This window comes from Haemorhous mexicanus, chromosome Z (assembly GCF_027477595.1).
Source record: "Haemorhous mexicanus isolate bHaeMex1 chromosome Z, bHaeMex1.pri, whole genome shotgun sequence".
Lineage (NCBI taxonomy): Eukaryota > Metazoa > Chordata > Aves > Passeriformes > Fringillidae > Haemorhous > Haemorhous mexicanus.
Window position 1 is genome coordinate 39,388,699 of NC_082381.1, and position 20,705 is coordinate 39,409,403.

Here is a 20,705-nt window from a genome sequence, read left to right on the forward strand (position 1 = left end):
AGTGCCAGTGTCCTCGGCATGGAAGGGAGTGCCCTTGGAGCAGCCCTCACTCTGTGGGTGCTCTCATGGGCGCAACTGCTCGCTTTTCTTTTTGGACAGCAGCTCTTTGCAACATCAGCTGAGCCTGCCCCAAGCCTGGCTGACTTCATCCTGTCAGCAAAGGCATTGCAGGAAGTCTGGAGAGGAGGCAGCGCTGCCTGAGGAGGCTTTGTGCCCTGCCAGCTCAGTGCAGGACTGGCCATCAGGAGGCCTAAATGCTGCACTCGCTGGGAACATTCCCTTGCCGGTCAGCCTGCGCTTAAGCTGTGCCCAGCCCTGGCGCTGTCCATCGCGCTGGCCTGTGCCTTGCGGCCGGACAGTCCCGTCCGTGGCTCCGCAGCTGCCCGAGGCTCTCCCCCCTCACAGAGGGGCCCCGCCCCGCCCCGGGCGCCCCCTGGCGGCTTCCCCGCCCCGCCCTTCCCGCGCAGGGGCGCTCCCCTCCTCTGGTGCCGCCGAGCAGCAGCCGCCCCTCACTGCAGGCACGGAGGGGGCGTCGGGCTCTGCTGCTCGGCCTGGGCCTTGGCTCCCTCCTTTCCAAGAGAGAGGAAGGCTTCAAAGGAGGCATTTTCCAACTGTGTCCTTCTGCTTTACTTTTTGGGGCAGGAACTCTGCCCTGAAGGTGGCCCTAGGACGTCCATAAGTGCTGGCACAGGAAAAGTCCCCTTCGTTCTCCCACCAGCTGCTCAAAATCACTGCCCAGCTCTGGAAGCAGAAACAGCCCAGGCAGAGTAGTGCCATCCCTGCCTGGCCCGGGCTCTCTGGCACAGCAGAAGCAGCAGCGGCGCTTGCCTTGGCTTCACCTGGGAAGGCTCTGTAGAACTTCAGTGTCCACATCCGTAGGAATAAAGGGATCACGGTCAGTTTTCAAATTTTCCATATCAGAGGTTTTAATCAGATAAAAGTTGAGCTCTTCAGACAGAAGACTGCTTGCTTATTGTAGCCAGGGTGAAACATCTCATTCTGAAGCAATCCTAGAACTGTCTAATGGGTCTCCTGAGCCTCTTTGAAGTTTGTTTTAAAGACATAGATTTCAATTTCTTTCAAAAATCGCTATTCTCCTTAGGAGAGCTGGTGATAGTGCTCAGGAGAAATAAGGGGCCCCATTCAGACAGGTGTGCCGGGCCCGGGGCATTTGAGGGGCGGTCGGGGCCTTTCCAGGAGCCGGGCCGAGCGCCGCCAGCCACGTTCGGCCCGCAGGGAAGGCAGAGGAGGCCCTGCGGGGGTGAAACAGGCCGGGTTCTCTGCTGGGGCGCAGTGGCTTTGGCAGCGTCTACAAGGGGACGTGCCTGGCACAGCGCGCCCCAGTGAGAGGGGGTCTGGCAGGCGGCAGACGAGGGTGAGGGGAGAAGAGGATGGGGCTTGGCAGAGTGGGCAGAAAGCTCAGCCCGCTGCTCCCCTTGGCTATCAGGTGGCCATAAAATTGTGTCATGAGATTGCACTCATCATTGATATGGGCTAGTGAGGGAGTGGGGTCAGCAGCAGAAACTGGGACATGCTGTGTGGAGGGAGAAAATGTAAGAAAATAAAGATAGTGTAGAAGGTAGTCTCCCACCTGAGGAATTGCAGCTGTACTCATCACCAAAGATTAGGAACAAGCCTGCCCTTAGCAAGCCACAGCTGTATCCAATAAGAAGAGTGCTACAAAAGAGTGGGTTGGCTGTGCTGAGAAGAGAGATAGAATTTGTTGGGTGTGCTGTGAAGAGAGTTAGAGCTGTTGGCTGTGAGGAAGAAAGAGTCAGTGCTGTGAAGTGCTGCCTATGTGAAATCACTGAGAAAGTATGAGAGCTTTGCAATATGATGACAACAGTGCTGGGTGGGCTAAGCCGAGGCCTGGCAGGGTGGAAGCCTCCAGGACGCCTTGAGGGAGAGCAAAGTGAGATTAGTAGAGGGCACAGAGCATCCCAGGCTGGCTGAGGGCTTCCAGACGTGTGGCACAGCATCGGCCACACTGATGGCATTGTGGTCGTCCCACGTTCCAACAGCATCTGCATACTCCTGGAGATCGAACTGCTGAATAAGGTGGCCACTGGGTTGCATGGTGTTGTCTAGCTCCTGGATTGGTTTGAGCTCTGCCAAAACTTCTTGTTGGTGATGAAGCGCCCAGAGCGATTCCAGGACCTCTTTGATTTCATTCTTGTGTGGGCATTGCTGTCAGAAGACAGGTGCAGGGGCTGTTCCACCACGTGCTGGAGGCCGTGAGGCTCTGCAGCAGCTGTGAGGTCCTGCACAGGGACATCAAAGCAGGCAACATCCTCCTCCATCTGGCTACGGACAGGCAAAACTGATGGACTTTGCCTGTGGCACCTACCTCCAAGTCTGCACACAATTTGTAGGTGAGCCCACCCACGGCTTTGCTCCCGGTCCAGGCATCTCGTGGATCAACCACTCATGGCCCAACCTGGGTGTGGCACTGGACATTCCTCCTTTTTGCTGCCAGTCATGGGTACACCAGTGAGCCACAGAGATCTGCCTGTAATGGTCCAGGAAGGGAATCTTCCAAGTGGCTTGAGGGTTTCTTTGATTTTTCTTCTGAGTCTGGCTCCGAGCTGGCAATGGAGAAAGTAATCCTGAAGTGCTCCTGGTCATCTCCTCCACTTCTGCAATTGAATCACTGCAAGTTTCCTTCCTTTTCCTTGGAAAAGCACCTTGAGTGCTTGGTGTGCGCCCAGGTGATCTGTAGAAGGAATAGCAGTAGTCATAAAACAGTCATGAAACAAGAGCAGTATGAAACCAGCCCCAAAGGCAATCCATTTCTGTGAAGTATTTTGTCTCCAATGACTGCTGACAAGGCAGGAGTCTAAAGGGAATCCAGGAAGCCAACCATTCTGATCAATTTGGCCAGACTAGCACACACGCAGTCCACTGCTCCATGGGACAAGGAATGCACAGGATGTTCCCAGGAGGTACCCACAGGTACCTCCTCAGCAGCCTGACATCCAGCCCTCTCCCACAGCTCTAGCCTGGCTCTACAGGTGCCTTCCTGTGGGAGCTCCCTCCTCCTGAGACACAGCTCTGGCCTTCTCATTCTCTTCAGGCTTGCAATGCCACTCCTGCCTTCCTCAAATCTGCACATCAGGAGTGACTTTGTGCCCTCCAGCAATGCTGTCCTAAGCAGAAATTTAGAAGAAGGATCAGCAGAAGGGAGAAAAGGAGATGGCACCTTCTTTTCCTACTCATGTCTCAGTCTGCCTGTTTCCTGGGCCCTCTCTCCTCAGGATTTCTGCCTGTTCTCAGAGGCTCCATTCTCTACGTGCTGAAGTGGTCCCTGTCATGTCCTCTGCTTCCTGCATTGCTTTGCTGCAGGGATGACAGCAATCAGGCACTCAGAAGAGGCTGAAGAGAGGCTCCACTAGCTTGAGAAATGGATGCTGCCCAAAGGGAAAAAGAAACAAAAGCAACCAAATTAAGAGACAAAGGAAAAATGAGCCATTATTTTCCAAACTGAGCTTCTAACAGGGTCAAGCTGGGCTCCTCTAGCACCCACAAGCACACAGAAACAAGCAGCAGAGCGCAGATGGACTCAGCTCTGGCTTGCAAGGAGAGCAGTGTCTGTCTTGGCATGCCCCCCTCCTCCTGGGCTGGCTGGCATCTGCCTTCACAGCAGGGAGAGCCGAGGAAGTGGCGCGGTCCCCAGCTGCCTGTCTGCCTCAAAACGTGGCAGCAAAGCTGCAGCGGTTCTCATCTACTTGAGCGGGCCAGGCACCTCATGGGGCTGGCACAAATCCTGCTCAGCTGTCCCCGTTGGGCTGGCAGAAACCTCTAAGAGAGGGGCAGGAGGGACAAGCCGGGTGCCCTCGGATGGTCACAGTCAGCTCCCACAAAGCTCCCACCTTCTCATAGATCAATCTAGAACTGCTTGGCAGGGACTGCTTTTGTTGTGTTCTTCAAGCCCCACTGCAGGCCTCCTTCCCCAGCACTGCAATACTTCAGTTCCTTTGCTACCAAGGAAACCTGAATACACCAGCTGAGAGCAAATGAGGGCCTCAGCAATGACCAGAAGGTGGGAGCTCTCCTCTGAGGAACCACTGTGAGAACTGGGCTTGTTTAGCCTGCAAAATGGCAAGGTCTCTCGAGGAGATCTTTCACTATTTGAAGCGGCTTAGAAGAAAGATGGGGACACATCTCTTAGCAGGGCCAATTGCAAGAGAACAAGGGAGAATGGTTTTAAACTAAAAGAGAGTCAATTCAGATAGGCTCCAAGGAAGAAACTCATTATGAGGAGAGTGTTGAAACCCTGGCACAGGCTGCCCAGAGAGCTGCGAGGTGCCCCACCACTGGCAACATTCAAGGTCAGGTGCAGTGGGGCTCTGAGCAGCCTGATCTACTTGAAGATGTCCTTGCCAGTGGCAGGGGCTTTGGACTAAATGACCTTCACCAGTCCATTCTAACCTCAACTAGTCTTGGATCCGACTTGGTTCTCATTTGAAAAGCGGCCAGAGGGGAGATTACTATGTGGGGGGCCCATCTGATGGCGTGGAGATGGGCCGAGGAGCAAACCCTGACAGGAACAGCTGTTTGGCCTGCAGCCGCTTTGCCTCGTACCTGCAGAAGTTCCTTGGCAGAGCCTCGCCTGTCCGCATCCATCTGCAGGCAGCAGCCCAGAAATTCATACAAGCAGGGGGGTAGCCTGAGCTTGTGCAGATCTGGTACGCCTTGTTTGGCTATCAGCTCTTTAGCCTGAAGTGAAAGGAAACATGAGACTCTACGTGATTCTTCCATATCCTTCAGGGCTCACCTAGACCCCAGCTTTTAAGCTCCAGTCTGCAGCAGCAGTTTCTTGCCTAGCAGACAGCCAGAGATGAGCCTTCTCTCCCAAAAGGAAAAAGGCCCCAGTGCAAGCCCAGCTTTTCCAAGGGGCAACAGATCTTGCCTTGACAGCTGATGTGAGCCCCAGGGACATTTTTAGAAGTGGGCCTTCTTGGAACTCCTCCAAGCTGTGGGAGTGGGATTTAGTCTAATGGAGACAGACCAGAAGGGCACCGGTATGAGAGCATATTTGCCCCTTACCCTGTCACTGCTCTCCCAAACATAAGGAGGCTCTCCTTTGGCCATTTCTACTCCCACAATGCCAAGGGACCAGGTGTCCACTTTGGGGCCGTATGGCTCTCTTCTCACCACCTCGGGTGCCATCCAGCAAGTTGTCCCCACCACCGACCTCCGCTTACTCTGCTCAGGTGTGAGCAGAGCACAGAGGCCAAAATCAGCTGAGGAGAAAAACAAACACAGCTTCAAGTAGAAAACCAAGGAAAAGGGATCCTCACTCAAAGTTTCAGAATGTAGTGCTAAATCTAGCTGGAAAAGCAGCTGTGCTCTCTTTCCTCTGGGCTGCAGCCAAGGAAACTTGAAGTGGTCCATTTAACAAAGCCACCACCCTGAGAATGGTGTTGGCGTTGTTAAATTTTTTTTCCTCATTTACATTACAGTTTTTTCCACTGTAACCTCCCTCCCTCTGGAATGGACAGACACAAACCAAAGTTACTCTTGATACTTGTTGCTCTTTAGACTCCCAGCAGCCTACCGCTGTGCCCTGAGCAAGAATACCCACCCAACTTGACAGAGCCATCCTGGCCCAGAAGGATGTTGTCGCTTTTGATGTCTCTGTGGATCACCTGGTTGGCATGAAGGAAAGCCAGGCCTTTCAGGCACTGAGAGAGAAAAAAAGAAACAGGAGGCCAAAAGTTAGCCTGATCTGATTTCATCACGTGCAGAAGGAAAGTGCTCCTGAAGATTCACAGATCTCAAAGATGCAGTGAGTGTTGGCGAGAGGAAGAGCTTGCTCCTGCAACCCTGGGAGAACAGGATCTCTCAAAGGGAAGGCATATTAGCTTTGAGGGGGAAACAGCAGTTGTTGCTCGAGACTGTCCCCTACAAGGCCAGTCAGAATGACCGCTGCTGCAGAGCAGATGCGCTCTCCCCATTCAGGGGACAAGCAGTGGTTTGCCAAAGGAGGAAAAGTCCCTGCCTTGGGTACCAAGGGGATCACTGTCGGGCGGGAGACTGGAGGAAAAGGGCTGTAAGGCTGCCTCGACAGCAGATTTGAAAGTCATTTCAAGTCGTTTGTCAGTTTTCAGCAGCAAGCACCGTGGTGGGTGCCATGCCCTCTTTTGAAGCTGAAACCCGTGAGAGATGAGTCTCTCTTTGGCTTTGCTGTTGGTTTAAAATTCGGACACCAGCATCTTTGAGATTACAGGCAAAGAAGGCAATGCAGAAATGTTCAGGGAAATGGTTTGCCCAGGTGAGGCAAAGAACAGAAAAGAAAAAAAAAAAAAATGAAAAAGAGAAAGAGAGTTTACCAAAAGTAGATAAGGGCAAAGAGCAGACTATAGTAAGGGCAGGGACACTGGCAGGCAGTTCAGTCCAGATGCTCTTTCTTCTCTGAAGCATAAGAGCAGCACAGCAAGAAAGCTCTGAACATGGAATCACTCATTTAGCAGCACTTTCAAAGGATGAGGCTGTCCAAGCCACCCCAAGCACAAGCAGGATCCCTTACCTCCTGAAAGACCGTTGCCATTTGTCCTACAGCCATCCTTTTGTTGCTGACCACTTTTGCTAAAGAGCCTACATCCATGTACTCCAACACCAGCCAGACAGCCTCTCTGACAAGGTAGCTGGAAGATGAAAACAACAGTGTGGAGCTGAATGTGCACAGCTAAATTGCCATATGGAAGAAAAGACTACAGCTGAGTTTTGCTTCCAGGTCACTGGTAAATGAAGAAGGAATGAAATGAAGACACACTCCACCTAGGCTATTCAGTGCCTGCAATCTGTGCCATCTCAATGCACACCGGTGGGAAAGGAGATGGCTTAGGTGGCAGGCAGGGGAAAACGGCAGTTTTGTGATAGCAAAGGCAAATCTGGAAGCGGACACATTCCAGCAGCTGCTTCATCATCTTCATCCACAAATTGCACCATTAACTCCAGTAGCAAGGAGACACAGTTTTCGCAGCTCTTGCACAGGGCAGGCAGAGGTGCAGCACTGCCGACACCCTTTGGAAAACCTTGCAGAACGGACAATGGCAAACAGGAAAAACAATTTCAAACCCAGCAAATAATGTGTCTCCTAGCCTAGTCTTTTGGCCTGCAAGGCAATGGAAAATAGTGGGAACAGCACAAGGGAACTAATTTCCATGATGCTCTCTCAGCACTTCTCCTCGGACACTCCGAAAAAGAAATCATGCCCCAAAACAGCAAAAGAACATCCAGCAAGTGAACATACAAGCTACTGGCTTAGTAAGAGAGCCAGGTTTCTTGAGAACAATCTTTAAGCTTTTGGATGCCAGGAACCATTCTTGGGGACAAAGTACAATCTCCTTCCATGCCTCCTACGGGAGTGGATTGATGTTAATAGCAAGATCAATTTTCTGCCACTGAGCAAAGAGCTCTTAAACCTTTGCCTTGCGTGGATGGAAACTGACATTGCCATAAAAATACCAGAACTACTTACCTTTCTAGGTAGGTGACAATATTGGGGCTCTTCTTTTCCCTCATGACCAGGATTTCTTTCAATACTTCCTCACAGCCCTGGTGCTGGAGATCAATTTCCTTTATGGCCACCTATGATGACGTTGAATGCCGTTAGGAACAGACATTACAAGGGCCTCTATCTCCGTGCACTCAGGGGCCAGGAAGCCTTGTCACCTTGGTAAAAAGGGACTCTAAACCATCAACTGCCATGTGCTAATTGCACTCTGGGCCCTTGCAGACTCCTCAACTAGACCTTGTTTATCACTACTGTTATCATTTACACGTGTTTTGCAAGCCAAAGTGATTTTGCTTCTGTGAAAAGAAACTCAACCTGCTGAAAATATGTTAGCATTTCTAGGGGTTTTGATCAGTGTTTGATCAGAAACTGCTGCCATTCTTGATTGTGCTCCAAAGTAAATACACAAATACATTACAGAGAAAAGGCTGTCTGAAAAAGAACTCCAAGGCAACTCGAAGGAAAGTTACCGTCCTAGCACATCCTAACTTCTTCAGTTTGGATTTTGCATCTCTGAAGAACATTCTTGAAGACGCTTTAGACATGTAGTTATTGAGTGGGTTAAAAAATGAATAATCCTTTCTGTGGACCACTATGGATGCACTGCAGGTCTTGGGGCTTTCAGATTCCTTGTAGACGTCCCTCCCCAAGTGCAGTTGCTGAGCACAGCACTGCAGGTGGATAAGGAGCTACCAGGAAGATGGAGTTGTTTTTTCTGAGAGCCAGAAATGAGAATTAAGGACTCTGAACGTTTAGCCCCAATGAGCAGTGGGACTCTGCAAGACACCAGCATGTCAGTTCAGTACAAATAACATCTCTGTAATGGAATGTCAGCGAGAAAGGACCAACACAAGGTGGTATTATTTAAGGCTCTTCATCAGCTTCTTCTCACTGATCTGTGCACGCTTGTGTGTGTGTGTGGGACCCAGGTTCCACAGGACTGAAACACAAAACTGCACTCCAGACAAGATCTCTCCCTTTCTAGGTCTTTTCAAACTGTACCTCGTGAAACAATGGGAAATGCTATCTGTGTCTGAACCTGGGCTTAAAGAGGAATTGGGCCAGAATGATGGCTGTTGCCATCAGCTAATCTCTGCACACTTATCCAGTAAGACCAAGCTAGCATGGCCTTCTTGGAAAGACACCAGCGCCTTCCTCACATTCATTCACAATGCAAGACAAAGGCCATCCAAAACTTTGCAGCCTGCCTCTAGGCAGCCTTTGCAGCAAAGACAGGTAACACAAAGCTCTGCCCACAGATCACATCACAAGAGAAAGCGCTCAAGAGCTGCACATTTGGCAAGGGCTGTTGGCACTTACCGCTCGTCCTGTGGCAGCGTCCAGGGCCTTATAAACAGTTCCAAAACCCCTAGGAACAGAACAGCAGCAAGAACAGAGAAGCTGTTCAGTGCTGAGAAGCAAAAGGCAGCCCAGGCAGGAGCTCTCTGCTGCCTGGAGTGTCCCTAAACCACCAGCCTTTGCCTGGCTTCCCTCTTGATATTACACCAGCCACATCCATGACCCATGGCTCTGGAGGAGTAAGTGTGGCTGAACTCACCCTCTGGCAATAAGTTTCCATCCAGTGTATTTCTTTTCTGGATCTGCCACGCTCACCACACTCCCTGAAAGAAACAAAATGCAAGAAGCAAACTTCAAAACAAAACAGAGATCCTGACTTCCAGGAGGTCTGAATCTCAGCTCTGCTTTCTGGGGCTCGGAGCAATTTATGGTCAGGTTGGCTAACAAGAATGGGACAAGAACAAACAACATGAGCAGCCCAAGTAAGACAGGCAGCTCTGTAACACACATGGCCTGCAAAGAGTCTTACTCTGCACATTGCTTTGAACAGGAGACTAAGAACAAACAACAAGAACAACAAGAACAAACAACAAGAGCAGCCCAAGTAAGACAGGCAGCTCTGTAACACACATGGCCTGCAAAGAGTCTTACTCTGCACATTGCTTTGAACAGGAGACTAAGGCCACGGAGAAACCATCAGAGGAGACTGAGACCAGAAAAGAACTGGCACCATGGGAAGTGGTTGTCATCTACATAGGGGAAGGAGGGCTGAAAAATCAGCACCCTTCATTTTCTTGGCAGTTAACACTCTCTTGTGAGATTCAACAAAAGGTTTCCTACTTCCAAAGTTTCAATGCACCCTGGGAGCTGGGATGAATTTTTATCAACAGCTGCTTTTTGCAGAGCAGAAAGAATACTGATTGCAAAGTGAAACCCAGGAGAGGAGGGAACCTTCTCGACGTCCCTGCAGTTTGCCTAAAGAATGCCTTGACATTTTCAGAGCACAGCAGCTCATGCTATGACCAAGACCAATGGCTGTAAGAATTAGGACCCTCTTCATTTATGAGCAGGCAAAGTTCTGAAGATCGCTTTGTCCATTCTCCTTTTAGGGAAGAACTACAACTCCTTGTCTTCAGCCTGGGCTGCAGCAGACACTAGTACTGCACTCGGCCCCTTGAACACCATCCACGTGCCCCATCTTCCCAAAGGGCTCAGCCGAGATGGCGAACAAGGACAGCACCACTCCTCAGGCGCTGCCGTGGCACAGACGGCTGCACAAATGAGATGCTGATCCTGTCACGAGTCCAGGCAAAGCTGCAGCAACGGGGCGGCTGCTGGAACCTCCCAGCTAAGGAAGGCCCCAGCCCCTGCAGTCACAGCAGCTGTCAGTGGCAGGGCAAGTATGACAAAAAGCTTGGCAAAGCCCACGAAGGGCCACTGACAGGCACTGTGAAGAAGCCAGAGCCAGACTGAGCACCGTTACAAGCTGTTGACCCCACTCAAGACAGAAGATGGGTGTCATTGAGTTCAGAGCCAAGGAGGAGTGGATCTCTTCTCCTTTTGTCCCAACAGCTGATGGCAGACACTGAGTAAGCTGGGCTCTGTTCTATGCCTGACCACTTATTCTCTGACAGCACTGCACTGGCAGCTATTACCAGTTGCAAGGAGCAAATCAGTTGCACTGCAGAGTCACTAAGGCCTTGCTGTGCCTTCCTAGAGTGCAGGGACTGAGGCCAGTGCTTAGTATTCCAAGAGTATTTACGGGCTGGGCTTGAGCTGTGACAAAGAGCCTGGTCCCGGAGGAACATGCAGGAGAGGGGCTGCAGGCTTCCTCCTGGGAATTGCCTGCAGGGCAGTTTTATCTGGCCCTGCCACATAGATGTGTCTCTTTGATGCATCTCCCGAAGCATACAACTAAAATATCCAAGTAGGATTGGAAAAAAGAAAAAAATAGTGGTTTTTTTTGTTTGGTGCACTTTGAAAACATGTCTTCCTCTCTGATTCCTAGGGATTCTTCTAAGAATACAATTTTTTAACATTTGGGATGTTCCCCCTTCCTCCCTTATTTTTGCTATCACCTGATGCTCCTTCCAAGGAGGTCACGCTAACAAAAATGTAGAATTTTTATCCAAGCAAACTGTAGAAGGAAGAATAGAAGTGATGGCAGTCATGAAAACACCACCAATATGAAAGCAGCCCCAGAGCCAAGCAATTTCTCTGAATTATTTTGTCTCCAAATGCGGTCTAAAGGCAATCTAGGAAGTCAACTATTCTGACCAATATGGCCAGACTAGCACACACATGTTGACTCAGTCACTGGCTAGGCTGCAGCCTTCTGCCCTGCTTTTGCCTTTACTGCACAGAGAAGCTCAGGCAAAGCCCACCCACAGCCAGCTGCCCTCAAGGGCAATGCCCCAAGGTGCTCCCTGGCTGCCTCCAAGCACAACAATGGCTTCTGTTGGGAGTCCAACATGTCTCCCCGACACCAAAGTCAGGAGGAACGTGTGCTACAGCTCATGCTGAGGCACACACACTATCCTGCACTGCTCAATCACACAAGAAATCCACAGGACGTACTCAGCAGTTTCATGTACGGCTTCTCGCTCTGCTGGCTGGAGGGGGGCGAGCTGCTCCTGCTCGGCTTCTCAGGCTGCAGAGAGGAGGCTTCTTCGTAGGATGCTGCTGCAGCCGCGGCTGCAATGGCAGAGCCCTTGTTCATCTGGGACAAGAAATTTGTTTGTGTCAGAAATGTGACTGGCAGAGGTGCCCCAGAGAGCACATTTCAAAGGCATGCCATCAGGAACAACACTGGTGTTAGGCTGCAAGCTGAGCTGTCAACTCTTCCACCTCAAGTCAAACCCAAACAAGCAGTCAGAGACTACAGCTTGTCACAGCCAGCCGTAGTAGAGATGGTGAAAGGGAAAGAACAACTTAAAATTTCACCCCGTTCTGAGGCCTGCATTCACCTTGCAAAGGAACAACTTGTTCAGAATGTGCATGGGTCACCGTGTTCACCTGAACAAACCCCTCAAAAAACAAAGTGGGCACTAAGAAGCCAGGAGAAATACATTCACAGGATTGCTGGCCCACTGGCCAGAGCACTAGCCCTGCTGGCCAGGGCAGCAAAGCTGAGATTCAGTGGCCCAGTAAGGGTCGTGCTGGCTAGCTGCAGTGCAGACCACAGAGCATGGCAGTCAGAGGCCTTGCCCCCATCCACCTGCTGCTCTGCAGGGGAAAGGTGAGAAGAGCAGAGACCACTTGTTTGCATGACTGCAGTGCCTACTGCCCTTTTACTCACCTGCCTTTGTTCTGCCAGCCTGTACTGCAGCTGGATCTTGCACATCCTTTCCATTTCTTCTTTGTGCCTCTCCTCCACTGCCTTCATCATCCTCCAAGCTTCCTGCAGCTCTGCCTGCATCTTGTCCTTGATATTCTGTCAAGAAAAGTCTTACTAGCTCCTGCCATCACACTCAGGCTTCTCCTCTCCAAGTCTCATAGGCACTTCCATTCTGCTTCTCCACCCAGCCCTCACCCTTCCATCCCAACTCCTCTTCCTGGTGCTCAGCGCTGGAACCTGCCAAGCTCTGTGCTCCCAGTGCCTGCAGTAAGGAAAGGGGAGTCCTCGCCTCCCCTTTCTTGAGATGTCCAGTTCATGCCCCCATCACTGCCCTTCCCTCTGCACCCTGCCTAGTCAGGCTCACCTGCCCATTCACCTGCTCCTCATTCAGCTGCTGCCTCAGCTGCTCCAGCTGCTGCCGGCTTTGGTTTAGCTCCCATTGCAGCTGGTGCACCTTGGCTGAGACAGCAGCCTTCTGAGCCTGGAGCTGCACCGAAACAAAGAGAAGAGGGCTTTTAATGTCCCGCACGCCACTTGTGCGATAACCAAGGCTGATGTGCGCATGTTTTCCAAAAGCATTTTGTTCTCATTCTCATGTTTACCAAGAGCCACCTAAAAGACAGTCGCACCCAGACAGACAGTGTCCAGAGAAGCAGTGCCCATAAGGAGCCCAGAGGAGTCCAAAGCAACACACAAACTCTCTTTTCTCACTCTGTGCTGCCTCTTGATTGGCTCTGGTTCGTATCTTTTCTTATTCAGGTTGCCTGATGGCAACATCCTGCGTCATCTCAAGCAGCCTTTTCTCCTGCCCCCTCTGTACCTCTGCCAGGAAGCTTTCGCGTTTCTCCAGCATCGCCTGTGCCTCCAAGCGCTGCCGTTTCAGACGTCTCTTCTGAAGAGAGAAAGAGGCACTTCCAGATGAAGTCCCAGCCGTGCTCCCCAAAGACAAAAAGGACACCTTCATCCCTTCCACAAGCCCCCCACCTGAAGAGTGCCCAGTAGTGACTTTGTGCCCTCCCGCACTTCCAACTTCAGAAGCTTCGGAGGAGGGTCAGCAGGTGGAAGAAAAGGAGATTCCGCCTTCTTTCCTCACTCTGACGGCTGCCTGGTTCCTAGCCCCTCTTCTGCCTTCTCTCAGAGACTCTGTTCTCAAAGTGGGGGGACTTAAGAACAGAGGGGCCCTTTGATCAAGGAAAAACTGCGGGTGGACTGCAGGACGAGGAGGAGGCCAGCACCCTGATGCCCTAGTCACAAGACAGGCCACCAGCTGAAATGCAGCAACAAGGGACCTCTTGCGTATGCTTCAAGCCCAAAGGGGAGACTCTCTGTCCACCGAGGAAGGACAGAAAGCAGGGAACCCAGTTGTTGGAACTGCAGAGTGCAGCAAGGTCAGCAGCCGTCTGCTGCAGGGCACGAAGCTGCGGGGAAGATCATTCGCTGCCATGCTTTGGGTGGTGACCACCCATCTCTCTGGGGACATTGGTTTAGGCCCGACCTGAAACCGTGGCTGCATGTACTGTCCCGACACCATCGTCTTGGTCTACCCAGGCTCTCTAGTAGGAACCCTTGAAGGCCTCTGCTGCCTGGCCCAGCACTGTGTACAGCACATGCTTGCAGCCATGTCGCTCAGGCTGCTCTTCTGCTAAGCCAGCCCACGGTACGCACCTGAAAAGTTCAGGTGCGTATTGTGGCTTACCATTTTTTGCTGGAGCTTCCTTTTTTCCTCTTCCTGTGCAGATTGCCAGCGTCTGAGAGCCATGCTGCACTGCTCGTCTGCCCAGCGGAGCTGTTGAGTCATTTCTTCACATTGCTGCTTGCTGAGAGATCTTATAGCTAGCAGTTCCTGATGAAGGCCCTTCACATCCTCTGCAAACACGACAAACGGCAACAGTCAGAGACGACACAAGCAGAGGCCTCTAATGACTTTCAGTTCCAGGCAAGAAGGGACCTGCCCTCATCTCTCCTTCCATCCTCAGAAGCCCTGAGGACAGAGTTGCCTGTGGTGCAACTGCACTAGGCTGGGCCATCACCAGAAACAAAGCGCACGAGGCTCTCACCGAGTATCACCTCCTGGGCCCGTGTGGCTGTGCGCACTTGGGCTTCCAGACGGCTCCTGGTGATCTCCAGCTCCGATACGTGCCGCTGAGCCTCCAGCAGGCTACTTTGCAGGCTCTCCTTCTCTGACCTACAAGTGGTGAAGATGAAGAGAAATTGTTCCTGGCCCACAAGGGGCTGTTTTTCCAGTTAGACGTGCCTTCAGTTCCCTACACCTCAGCATGAAAAACAGCATGCATGGAAACTCAGCTACAGCAAGATGGTTTCTGCCACTTAAAATAGCAAAGCAGGCCCCTCCAGGTGGTTGGCCAGCTTTTCCTCATGACCTAGCCAAGCACAGAAAGGCCAGCTGAGTTGGATCTCAGCAAAGCTCAAATGGCTGTTGCCTGATGTATTCCTCATGGGTGGCTGTGCCCACAAATCTCTGCCAGCAAGCAAAAGCCCAGCCTCTGCTCACAGCCCTGAGCTGATCAGCACTTCCAAGTCACTCTGCAGGGGGACAGAACCCAGTGTTCTCTTGGCTGACTCTTCAATGTTTACTGCTTTTCCTAGCTTATGTAGAGATACTTTGTTTACCAGAGAAAACTGGACTATAGGAATGCAGGGAATGATACATGAAAGTTCCGGCTTCTAGCAGCATGAGTGAGAAACCAGAACTAGGTTTTTAGCTGATCAAGAACTGTCTTGGAGGAGGGATGGCAGGTATCCTGCCATTTAAATTACTGGATTTTCATGAACAAGAATGCTTGCTTCCTTGATTTTTGGCAAAGCAAGCCAGCAGTGCCCAAACATCTTGACACTATAAAGGGACAAGCCAAAGGACGTTGACAGGTTACAGAGTTTGGTGGACAAGTGAGCTAGAATCAGTGCTCAGCAAGAATCCCCGGACACTGTTGAGAAGCCACAAGACCTTTCTCTTCTTCTGCTGCTGCTTGTAAGCAACTCTAAGTCCTGCACTATAATTCACAAGAGTTAGCTCAGAAGGGTCTCAAGATTTTCAGCAGAACCCTCCAGCTTTCTCCTGAAGCATCAGCACTCTACTGACAACATTCACATGTAAGAGCCTTCAATTCTGAAAATGCCATGTCTAACTACCTGGCAAAGAAAGACTGGTGTTCACATGCACCGAAAAAGAAACCAAAACCAGAGGGAAGTTCCCGGTTTCAGCAAACATCTGCACGGTTTCCTTAGCACTCATGTCAGTGCCAAGATGGCTGGCTTTGCACATGGCACGGGAATGTGCAAGGGGTCCCAGGCGGGTGCCTAAAAGAGCTTTGATAGCTTGAGCTGAGAGAAAAGTGACATTCAGGTCACATTATCCTTTTTTGTCATGTCTCTTCGCTTCTCTGTTTGAGAAACATCTGCAGCGCACAGAGGAGGCAGAAAGCCCTGACTTAACACTCACCCCCTTTGTCATTCCAGACCTTCAATAATGTCCCACCCAGGTGCTCCTCCCTGCCTTTACCTGGCCTCTGCCAGCTGCTCTGAAAGGCCTTGTAGGTCCCGCTCCATGGCTGTCAGTCGGGCTTCCAGGGCAGCCTTCTCTTGTGCCTGCGCCGCCTTCTCTCTGCACACCTGGGACAGGGTGTGCCCTTGGCGAGAGAATTCCTGGAGCAGCTTCTCCAGACCCCTGTGGGCTGTCCGCTGCCGGCGGCAAACCTGGAAGCAGAGGGGGCACCATTTTTCAAGAGGAACAACAAGAAGACACTCTCGGTCTTGGCTTGCTGCCAGAAGTAGCATTTGCGGTGGTCTTGCTAGGGGCGGCTCCCTGTCCCACAAGTGCTGCCTGGGAATAAGGTGTGCATACCTTTGGCACTACCAGAGGAACCTCTTCCTTCAGTGGATCCCTCGGAATCTGCGGTTCCTCTGCTCTCTCTGCTGCCACTTCCAACGCCCTCTCTTGTGAGGAGTGGCGCCTGCTCTCAAATGCAGCCAGATGAGCACTCCCACAATTACTCTTGCTTTCACTAGTGCAACAAGGAAAGAGCCTGCGAGTTATAGCCTGCGGAGGAGCTATGTACAACTTTCCAATCCAATAATCAAAGGATCCCAAGATGAATTAGGGTGGCAGGGACTCAAGGAAGCCTCTAGGCCCATCTTCAGCTCCAAGAACTTGGGGTCAGCTATGGCCGCTTGGACAGGCTGCTCAAGGTTCTACCCAGCTGGGGCTTCCAAATTTCCAAGGGTGGAATCTGCACAAGCTCTTTGAGGTGCTTGTTCTGCTGCCTCTGCAGTTCAAAGCTTTTCTGTCCATAAGGCCAGCCTGAGCCTCCCTTGCTTTTACTCTGGTCCACTTCAGCATACTTTTTGTCAAGGTTTGAGAAGCGAGTCTCAGGAGGCAGCTGTGCTGAAGTTGGGTTGGCAGCCAGACCTACCCATGAGGTGTTTTCCCCCATCTATGCTGAGTAAGTCAAACGATGAGAGAGCCAAATTTCTTCTTTGACTCTGGGCCTCCTAAACCCAGCAATGCCCACCCCTGCTCAGAGAAAGCAAGATAGCTTAACACACACCTGAACTCCTGGGCACTGCACACTCTATCTGTGCTCTGCTCCCGCTCTGCCTTTCCCGCCTGGGCCGAGAAGTCCTGAGAGGCAAGAGGCTCTCCCAGCGGGGCCTGCAAGAATGGGCAGGAAAAAAGCAAAAGAAGCAATAAGGAGCAGGGCAGTTGGCTCCTGAAAGCTGCAAGAAGCAGCAAGCAGACACACAACAGCTTCAAAGGCCGAAGCTGTTGTGTGGGGGATTTTATGTGGGTAACCAACTAACTCTGTGTTGGCAAGTCCCTGCAGCAACGGTGGCTCCTCTGTTCCCCACAAGGCTGTGAACTGTGCCTTGGGACCGCTCTCTCTGCTGGCAGCAGGGAGCCTGCACAGACACTGGGCACAACAGGGCTCACTTTCTCACCAGTAGCACTAAAGCACATCATGCTACCGCTTTTTTGACACCAAGGCAAGTTCACAGTCCCTGTCAGAATGGCAGGAAAATGATGCCTGCCTGTGAGAGTGCAGACCCCATTTCCCACGTGTCAGTGGCTGGGCTGAAGCACTAAGTCATGGCAGGACTCCAGCCCTCAGCACCTTTAGCCACAAAGGGCAAGTTCTGCCTGCTCAGAAACTTGCAGCTCTGCACTGCACCAAAGCTTTGCACTGAAGCAACCAAAGCTGCCACTGATTGGTGCAGGATGCTCAGGCCCTGGACTGACAACATGTGGAGATTTGCTGAGCTTGGCTTCCCCTTTAGCCTCTGGAGGAAGAGAGCGAGCCAGAGCAGGTTCTGCTGCTGCTGCTGCTGTGGTGCTCTGCAGGCAGACAGCAGCGTGAGGGACAGGGAGTAAGCTGTCATAGAGGCCCTAATTTCTCCTGAGCTCTATCACCAGTGGTCCTAGAGAGAAGCTGTGAATTTCGATACAAGTGGGATCCTCAGTCACTAAAATTCATTTCAAGTGGGCCGATGAGACTAATGTTTCAACAGGACTGCATATGCTTCTAAAGGAGATATTTCAGGCAGGCTACTATCAGCATGCAGCCTTCTGTCTGCAGAAGTTGACTTTCATTAGTTGAAACCTCCTTAATGGAGAAGGAGGAAACTGATGGAATCCTTTTGGTAGTGCTCATGCAGACATGGACTGACGAGGACTTCCTTTTGGCCTGCCAGCCTGGCTCTCAACTGCAACAGGCCAAGGCCACAGCTTGCTCCACCATCCTCAGGGACCAGGAATGTCAAGGGTGCCGGTCCCACTCACCGAACCGTGGACTTGACTCCTTCCACCTCTGAGACGACCTGCCGGGGCCAAGAGAAAACAAACCAGGTGAGGTTAGAAAATTGCTGGTGCTGAGGAATCCCACAGAACCAGGCCACCCAAGGAGAGAGCCTTTTCCTTTCACAGCCTCTCTACCAGGAGGACCAGTTCTGTAGCACAGCAAGCAAGACTGCAGGCCAATACCCCAGGCTGTGTCTACCTTTTGCTCAGCTCTGCTACTAAGGAACTAGAAACTTGGGGTCGGGAAGATGCAAATTGTTCCTTAGCAGTCAGTGCCTACACTGCAGCTCATTGTCCACCCTACAACTAAAGCAGCTTTCTTCTCCGCTCTTGCCTGGACTTCCTTTTTCTTTTTGGAAATTGCATGCAGCATGTCCCCCGTGGTTGCTGTAAACAATTCCCCACAAAAGCTTCTGCCAAACCCCTCTTGGTGCTTGCAGCTTTGTTTGGACACAGCACAGGCCCAGCTCTGGGGTTCAGGAGCCCACACAATCTGCTCAGCAGTTTGCCCTCCAGTGCAAAGCCAATCCCTCTTGTGGTACACGGACGGGTTCCAGTTGGAGAGGCACATTCTTTAAGGAGGGAATGCAGAAAAACAATGCCTTCCCTAAGTCCCTTAGAGAACTGCACAGTTTTTAGAAGGATGCCTGCAAAACTCTCCCAGTCTGCATTTTGGAAGTTGTCCACACCCTGCTGGGCAAGGGACACCCTCTTTTTGGCTGAAACTGTTGGCAGGAGCTTTACCAAAGTTATGGCATCTTTATGGCATTTTTCTTTCAATGTGCTGCCCCCAAGGAACAAACCTCTACTTACGTCTCAGACCGTTAACAATTCTGCGGGCTGACACGGCCGAAAAAGCCCTGCTGACTGCCCTACGGATTTGCTCCATCCTTCCAGCAGGGCTGCTTCAGTCGTCGGGACGTAAAACAAAAATGGAAGAAAAACCCACTTGCACAAGTCCCCAGACTGTGCAAGGAAAAGAGGAAAAAAGGACACCCGCAGCAATCTGCGGACTGTACAAAGAGAAGGGAAAAAACAAAAGACACCTGCACAAGTCTGCAGACCGTACAAAAAAAATAAAAAGAAAACTAAAAGTACACCTGTACGTGTCTGCAGACCCTACAACCGCAGGGGAAACAAAAGGATGCCTACACGAGTCTGCCAACTCGTACAATGGCAGGCAAAAGAAAAAGACTCCCTTTTCGGGGCACAGACTGTTGCCAGAGAACTCCTCTGTACAGGATCCTCCTGCAACAAGAACGCCAAGAGCTGTTCTGGACGCTGAGGCCTTGCCTGCACCAGGGCAACCTCCTCGTGACAATGCTGTGACGTGGCAGCCCTCTGATGGCATCACAATAGCAGCTGCTCTGGGTTGCTCTGTAAATTCGTGCATGGCAACCGGACCTTCTCTCCAGCTAAATCAAAGGAGAGGCCGGAAAGTTCTCCTCTGTCCCAAAGCAGCACAGTCCTCTCTTTCAGTCCATAACCCACAGCTCAAAGGATCCAAAAGTAACGCAAAGCAGGCATCAAGCGCACACGCTGGGTACTTTGGCCAACAACGCTTCTGACTAAAACAAGCAACCCTTGCTTAAACTCTAAGGATGAAATCATGCTTTGGTAATATTCCCGTGAGTTCCCTAAATTGGAATGCCTGTCCTTCCTGCCCATTTCCTGCATGGCTAACATCTACCAGAAAGCTCTAGGGCTCGCTCAAGGAAGAACTCCACCTTAGTGGGGAAAAAAAATCTGAGTAACAAACTACCCATAGGTGTTTTCATGTCACTGGAACAGCGTTTGTGTTGTCAATATGACAGGGACACATCTGCTGTATGGGGCAGTGACCGTGTCCTCGGCAAGGAAAGGAGTGCCCTTGGAGCAGCCCTCACTCTGTGGGTGCTCGCATGGGTGCAACTGCTCGTTCTCTCCAGCTCTCAAGGCAGCCCTTCTCCTGAAAAAGTTCTTTGTCCGACACTGAAGCCGACACTCCTGGCGTTTTTGCAGAACCCCACTCCCTTCAGCTGGTGGGAAACCTGCAAGGTCAGATCCCTCCATGGAAGTGGCTTTTAAATCTCTATCCTGCCCACAGTGGATACTGCCAAGTAATCAATTTTTCAGTCATTTCCTGCACTCTCATTTCTGGCTTCTAGGAGCTCAGTAGATTGATCCTGCTTTTCCTGGGCAAACTTAGTGTTTCCTTGCTGGATGGCACAGCTCACAGAACTGAAAACTCCATGTTCGCTGGCGATTGCTGCAAGCACCAAACGGGGCAAAGGACACAAAGCGCAGGTTCTGTGCAATTCTCCTCTGTCATTTCCTTCTGGACTTCCCCACAACATGCCACAGGAAGGAGCAAACAGGTGCCAATGCCAGAGGTAACTGGCAAAGGCCACAGGTCAAGAACAGGAGTTCAGCCCATGGCTACAGGCTGCAGAGGAATTTGCAAGGCAGGTGAGTGCTTGAGATGCTGGAGGCCTGCCAAGCTGCCTGCTCTGGTCTTGCTGCTGAAACCCTGAACTGCAGTGCTCTTGAGAACAACACTTGGGCCTAAATCCCACTGCAATCAGCATTTCTTAGAGGCATTGGCATTGGCTGAGGAACGATTTACACTGCTTATCCTCTTGGCAGTTAACCCAGGCCATGTTGTAGAAAGGAGGAACCTAAGTGAGTCTCTGGAGGTTCCTAGAAGGAACAAAGCCCAGTGACAGTAAGCGGCATTCCCAGGCTGCTCTCATGGGGAG

At 51.4% G+C, this 20,705-nt stretch overlaps 1 protein-coding gene across 1 annotated transcript in view; it reads right to left on the bottom strand.

The window, feature by feature from the left end:
- Window positions 1-17,133, bottom strand: part of LOC132322485 (centrosome-associated protein CEP250-like) — a 74,338-nt gene extending 57,205 nt beyond the window's left edge. The window contains exons 1-14 of the mRNA XM_059836975.1: window positions 17,104-17,133; window positions 16,721-16,824; window positions 16,018-16,126; window positions 15,676-15,869; window positions 14,213-14,340; window positions 13,852-14,021; window positions 12,976-13,047; window positions 12,520-12,642; window positions 12,117-12,251; window positions 7,484-7,593; window positions 6,530-6,647; window positions 5,047-5,205; window positions 4,582-4,716; window positions 1,966-2,187 (exon numbers count right to left, since the gene is read on the bottom strand). Coding sequence (XP_059692958.1) covers window positions 1,966-2,187; window positions 4,582-4,716; window positions 5,047-5,205; window positions 6,530-6,647; window positions 7,484-7,593; window positions 12,117-12,251; window positions 12,520-12,642; window positions 12,976-13,047; window positions 13,852-14,021; window positions 14,213-14,340; window positions 15,676-15,869; window positions 16,018-16,126; window positions 16,721-16,824; window positions 17,104-17,133 — 1,809 coding nt within the window. The remainder of the gene's footprint in view (window positions 1-1,965; window positions 2,188-4,581; window positions 4,717-5,046; window positions 5,206-6,529; window positions 6,648-7,483; window positions 7,594-12,116; window positions 12,252-12,519; window positions 12,643-12,975; window positions 13,048-13,851; window positions 14,022-14,212; window positions 14,341-15,675; window positions 15,870-16,017; window positions 16,127-16,720; window positions 16,825-17,103) is intronic.
- Between the last annotated feature and the right edge of the window lie 3,572 nt (window positions 17,134-20,705).